Raw genomic sequence first — 6,201 nt, 5'->3', positions numbered from 1 at the left:
AAAATTTAAATGGAAGATATAAACGAGAGATAATAATAAGAATAATATATTAAAGAGAGGATAATTGAGTAATTATACCGGGGTCATTGGTAAAATGAGAGTTTTTTTTTTTTGATAAAAAATTAAAAAGGAACCCTTCCATGAATTTGAAAAAATGGGAATCTCGTTGATTTCTTGACCTCCCTAGATTCCCATTTTTTCCTCTTGAAAGTGACATGGAATCGTTCTTTATTATTGTCCACGTCGGCCAACAGTGGCCATTCAAATAATTGTATCTATTAAAAATAAATTAAATTAATCGAAATTAGTGAAGGCCAGCGAAAAATGAACAAGATGTGTGAATTCTGTCTCGCGGGTGTAAGTTATCTCCATGTCTCTTTGCCGGGTCCCGCACAGAACCGACGGTTGCGATCCATGCATCAGCAACAGCACGACAAGTAAAGCATGAGCCCAGCCTTCTATAAATGAGACTCTGCTTCTTCGCTTGTTCCTCGCTCTTCGTCGCCGTTTCCTTCCTCCGGTTGATCGTACGTCACGATGGGCCGCTCCGCCGCCGGATCCCTCCTCGCCGTAGCTTTCCTCTTCTTGATTATTCTTTCTGACGCTATAAGAAACCCCATAATGCTTCCTTCCGATAGAAGCGAGGGTCTGAGGGTCGAAGAAGGTAGCGGCGACTCCGTAGGCACCCGATGGGCAGTGCTCATCGCTGGATCCAACGGTTTTTACAACTATCGTCATCAGGTATTTTTTGAATCCGTCGTGTTCATTTATCTCTCCTCTTTTAGTTCTAGATTGCTTTGTAATTGTCTATGTACTAAGTTTCTTGTTTTAAGTTCGATGATATACTTTTTGTCCCCCTTTTTATCTGATAAGTTTAGAACATTTTTATTTTTTGCGTGGAGATATAAATTCTAATTCAAAAAAAGGGATTTGAAGCTTGTCAGTCTGAAAACATGGTCAATTTCTATGCTTTTTCTTTGGAGATTTTATGCTTGTTTTTTTTCTTAAAACTTTTTTTTTGTTCCGTGTTATCTCTTTGTTTGCATGAAGATTTGCTAATAATATAAGAGATTTGTAAAACAATCGAGAAGGGCGTAATGAAATTAATTTGACAACTTTAGTGGGTAAACTGATTTTTTAATGGGGAAAATTTTGAATGGGACCAATTGAAACTTTCTGTTTTTTACCTTTTATTTAATTTGTTCAATCCATTTGGTCCCCTGTTTCGTATTGTTTGTTGGGTCGTTTTGACTGGCTGTTGTGGCTCAGTTTCTATTCAACTCTACAGGCTAAACCACAACCTAAACATGCACACACGATTGAAGATGTGGTCTAGTGGTGCGGGTGCCAAATGAGTTATTGCAGGAATAGAGCAACAATAGAGTAAGGATAAGTATTATCTCGATAATAAAATAGAGGAAGAATAAAACCTTAGAATAGAGCAAGAAAGAGTTACGAAGGATGATTAAGAAATCATAATTGATGTTCCAAATTTAGTTTAGTAAGCAAATATAAAATTCTATGAAAACTCATAGAAAATAGAATAAGGATTCCTATAAACCAAAAACACCCTAATTTTTTTGATTTGGGCTATGTCAGTTCTCAGGTTTTGAGTTGTGGTTCTGGATTCTTTCACCTTGAGAATCATGGGGTACAAAGCGTAAACAGAGTGGAGAGTTCTTTTGAGGAAGTGTATTAGGTGTCTAAAAATGCTTGAATTGCGTTTTTAATTTTTGCTCCTTGATCTTGATTTGAGAGTTATCTAATGAAGTGAAAATTTATTTGCATGAGTGAGGATAATTTTTGTCCTTGTTTTTTTTTCTCTCTTTGAGAAATAGATGCAATTCAAACCATGTAAATCATTTTCTTGTATGTGAATTATGCATGTTATCATTTGCTGTTCATAGAGGTTGCTTCTTGATTCATAGAAAAGCTAGACTTGTACCATATATGTGTCCACCTTTTATTTATTTAGATGTTGAAGAGGTGGATTGCTTCAACCACAAAAACAAGGTGATTTTCTATTCTGTGAATATATTGTTTTTTGTCAGCATCTAGACGACAGAGTAAGATATCTCACCAATCTGTGGTAGGTTCTACATGAAGTTTTTTAGCCATATTGATCTCAACAGGTGGTGTATGAGCTGCTTCACCAATCTTAGTTAGACAAATTTTCTCCAGTAGTGTGACATGCCAGATGTACGAAGCATGAATCTTTTCTTTGTTGGTATTAGGTAATAAGGCTAATTGTAAACATAGTTTGCTAGCACCTGTAGTTGGTGCATTGGGTGATCATTTTCATGTACTTTTTCTCTTTTTCTTGTCTTACAAAGTTCTGTTGAAAATACCTTCTTTTTTAAAATGAATTTTAAGGAATTCTTGTACGAAATAATAGTTCCTTTGTCTATCTGTATGCACTCTTCATTGTACATGGATCCTAACACTTTAAAGCATAAACTCAGGCAGATATTTGTCATGCATATCAAATAATGAAGAACGGTGGACTGAAAGATGAGAATATTATTGTTTTCATGTATGATGACATTGCATACCACAAGCACAACCCAAGACCAGGAGTCCTAATCAATCATCCCGAGGGTGGAGATGTGTATGCTGGAGTTCCAAAGGTTTGATCTTTTTTAACACACTTCATTCTCAATATTTCTTGGTTGCCCTAGATTACTTGTCTCAGTTTGGATCAATTCCTTGCAGGATTATGTTGGAGAGGATGTTACTGTGAACAATTTCTTGGCTGTTCTCCTTGGAAATAAAACTGCTCTAAATGGAGGTAGTGGAAAAGTAGTTGATAGCGGTCCAGATGATCATATTTTTGTATTTTACTCTGATCATGGTGGACCAGGGATTCTTGGTGAGTACTTTCCTAGATTTTGTCATGCCATTACATTTTTGAATACACATATCATTTATCTAATGTTTAATGCTATACTTATTTGAAGGAGAGGAAGTAGGATAGAAATGAATCATCTTGTTTTCACTCTATTTTATTTTTCGTGTTTATTTTGGTGGAACCAAAGAAAATAAATAATCTTACTTATCTATGCTTTTAGTCATTGGTTAAACTTCATTTGCCTCCCTTTCCACTTAATTTTGTTAACATAAAATAGAGGGATTTGATGGAATTAAATTTTTTCCTTGTCTCCATTTCCTTCCAAATAAACAAGACAAAATAATAATTTTATTCCTTTTCATATCGTTTCCCCTCTTAATTCCATCCAAGTAAATATAACATAAAGGATGGGATAGTTTGGGACTGTCATGATTCATGAAGTTAATCTGACACAACAGTCTTTTCTTAGAGGATGTAATTTAACACTGAAAAGAATCAAAGAAGATTAAGGGGGAACAACTTCATGACTTATCTTTTGTTGCATCTTCCTTTGTCGATAGAAACAGTGATAATGAGGCACTGACACTTGGAAATTTGTAGGGATGCCCACATATCCTTACCTATATAGTGACGAGTTGGTTGGTGTGTTGAAGAAAAAACATGCTTTGGGGTCTTACAAAAGCTTGGTAACAACCTCTATGACATTATCTAATTTCATAAGCGCACATAATTTATTGCTCACTTTGATGTTTCAGGTATTTTATCTTGAAGCTTGTGAATCAGGGAGTATTTTTGAGGGTCTTCTCCCAGAAGACATAAATATTTATGCAACAACGGCAGCAAATGCTTACGAGAGTAGTTGGGGAACTTATTGCCCTGGAGATTACCCTAGCCCTCCTCCAGAATTCCACAGCTGCTTAGGTGACTTGTATAGTGTTTCTTGGATGGAAGACAGGTACATGAACTACATAATGTTATCCAGTTTGACTTATTGTTAGGTCATGAATAGGACTTCAGTCGTGACCAGTGGTAAAATCTTTAGAACCATTGCATGCATATCCTTAGAAAAAAATGTTTAGTGATGTTGAATGATGAATGATCTTTTCCATGTCTCTTCTTGGTAATATTTTTAGCAACATGGTATGTGTTATACTCTTCTGGGAGTCTGGAGTGTTTGACATCAAATCAAATCAAATAAGCTAAACTTCCCTTTTTAGATATCTCTAGAATAGGGTTCTTTAGCGTATATGAAAGAAAGGAGTGTTTGATAAGTTGTTAAAATAAAAAAATTCTATACAAAATTTGGTACAAGCTTGCTTGGCTTTTGTGATATCTGACTAATTCTATGCAATCTGTTACCCATATATGCAGTGATATACACAATTTACGGACTGAAACATTGAAGCAGCAGTATCAACTTGTAAGCACTTCTGAATTTGGTTTGTGTTTCTTGGCAGTAGTTAGTTTGATAGCCTTTTGGGTTTGAATTTCTTCGTCCTACATCCTTTACAGGTCAAAACCAGAACTTCAGTTGGTGAGACATATAGCGGTGGTTCACATGTTATGCAATATGGAGATGTAGAACTCAATGCGGAAAACCTTTTCTCGTACCTGGGTTCCAATCCTGCTAATGAGAACGCCACTTTTAACGAAGATAATTCATTGTATTTTCATAAAGCTTCTGTTAACCAACGGGATGCAGATCTAGTCTATTTTTGGCATAAGGTTGGTGCTTCTCGACTACCTAATTTGTGTTACATGTGCTCTTAATTCTCTTACTTCCTTCTGCTCTTTGTATAATTTTCATGGTTTCAGTGGTCAATGCTGATGTTTAGAATTATCTTCATCTAACATGTTGATTTGCTCGTTGTTTATGACTAAAATCTTCCATTTCCCTTCTGAAGTATCAAAGGGCACCTCTAGGCTCATCCCAGAAGCTTGATGCCCACAAGGAATTAGTTGATGTACTGGCTCATCGCTTGCATGTAGATGCTAGTGTAGAACTGATTGGGAACTTGTTGTTTGGTTCTGAACGAGGATCAGAAGTGCTGAAAATGGTTCGTCCTTCAGGCCAGGCTTTGGTGGATGATTGGTCCTGCCTCAGATCGATGGTGAGCATACTGATCAGTTATTTTTAAAACAATTTTAGTTCATACTTGTTTTAACATGTCTATGAATTATTCTAAAAGGCACTTGCATGCTCATTAGAGCGACAAGTTGAATCACTAAGACATGTCCAAATCTAGAATTGAAACTCAATTCATTCTTGATAACTTCCTCAACATTTGCATCATCAGACTGAATTAGAATTTTTCTCCCTTTCCTCCTCTCATTAGAAAGTGATCTTTCTTTCTAGGTGAGGACTTTCGAGATGCATTGCGGATCTCTCTCTCAGTATGGGATGAAACACACGCGCGCTCTGGCAAACATTTGCAACGCAGGTGTCAGCGTAGAGGCCATGGCGAAGGTTTCCGCACAAGCTTGCACTAGCATCCCCACCAATCCCTGGAGTTCTCTCCACAAGGGTTTCAGTGCCTAAACTCGCGATGGACTGTTCGTCGTCATGTTAATACTTGTGCATAAATCTATAGTCAAGTTGCTTAGTTATATTCTCCAGTTATACTTCAGCAAAAGGTGGAATCCGTCATCTCAGCGGCTCCACATGGTCAGTGACCTATATTCTTCAGCTATATGTGTATCACACAAAAGGAGGACAAAGCACATTCATCACGATATAGTAAAGGTATTGCTTGACTATCTTCTCCAACAATGTAAATATAAATTAAGATGGTTGGAGACTATTTTATATATCTATTTGTCTATCTATATTTCCTACTCCAACTGTGTAACTTCTTGTTTAATTAGTGAAAATGGAGTTTAAGTTGTCAGTGAATTAAGCTTTTGGTTTTTTCTTTTTTCTTCATTTTTAATGAGATGTGTCATGGACATTCCAATAAATAATAAATAATGTCCTTTTTTTAATTTCTTTTCCCTTTTTAACAATTTATACATGAAATAACTAAATATTAATGGGCCCATTTAACTATGAGGCCCATCACGAAGGCAACCCACATGCTATCACTACCATCCCGTCAAACCGTTATAATCGCTGCTATTTAACTCCGATCCAGTCCGCTACCAAGAAAAAAGTCGTTACAGCAGTTCGCGATAGGTCTCTTCGCTTTCTCCGCTCCGTCCCTCTGCGATTCCTTCGCCGCCTCCTCAAACCCTAATCAATCGGCTTTCGACTCAGCTCCGATCCGCCGCTGTCATGGAGATCTATCGATGCCCAGAGGTAATCAGCTGTCTTCTCCTCGATTCCCTCTTCTGTAGTTTTTGTCCATCTGTTTCTT

At 36.8% G+C, this 6,201-nt stretch overlaps 1 protein-coding gene across 1 annotated transcript; it reads left to right on the top strand.

The window, feature by feature from the left end:
• Positions 1–505: 505 nt before the first annotated feature.
• LOC141822503 (vacuolar-processing enzyme-like) lies at positions 506–5,741 on the top strand. Its single transcript, XM_074709951.1, has 9 exons — positions 506–741; positions 2,463–2,627; positions 2,713–2,869; positions 3,449–3,534; positions 3,604–3,803; positions 4,220–4,268; positions 4,361–4,573; positions 4,753–4,959; positions 5,205–5,741. The coding sequence occupies exons 1-9, from the start codon at positions 538–540 to the stop codon at positions 5,385–5,387; spliced, it is 1,464 nt and encodes a 487-aa protein (XP_074566052.1). The 5' UTR covers positions 506–537; the 3' UTR covers positions 5,388–5,741.
• Positions 5,742–6,201: the final 460 nt, after the last annotated feature.

Source organism: Curcuma longa, chromosome 2 (genome assembly GCF_044706935.1).
Source record: "Curcuma longa cultivar G26 ecotype Majalengka, Jawa Barat chromosome 2, ITB_CL_G26_1.1, whole genome shotgun sequence".
NCBI classification, from domain to species: Eukaryota; Viridiplantae; Streptophyta; class Magnoliopsida; order Zingiberales; family Zingiberaceae; genus Curcuma; species Curcuma longa.
The sequence above is the reverse complement of the archived record's forward strand: the minus strand, read 5'-3'. Positions and strand labels throughout refer to the sequence as shown.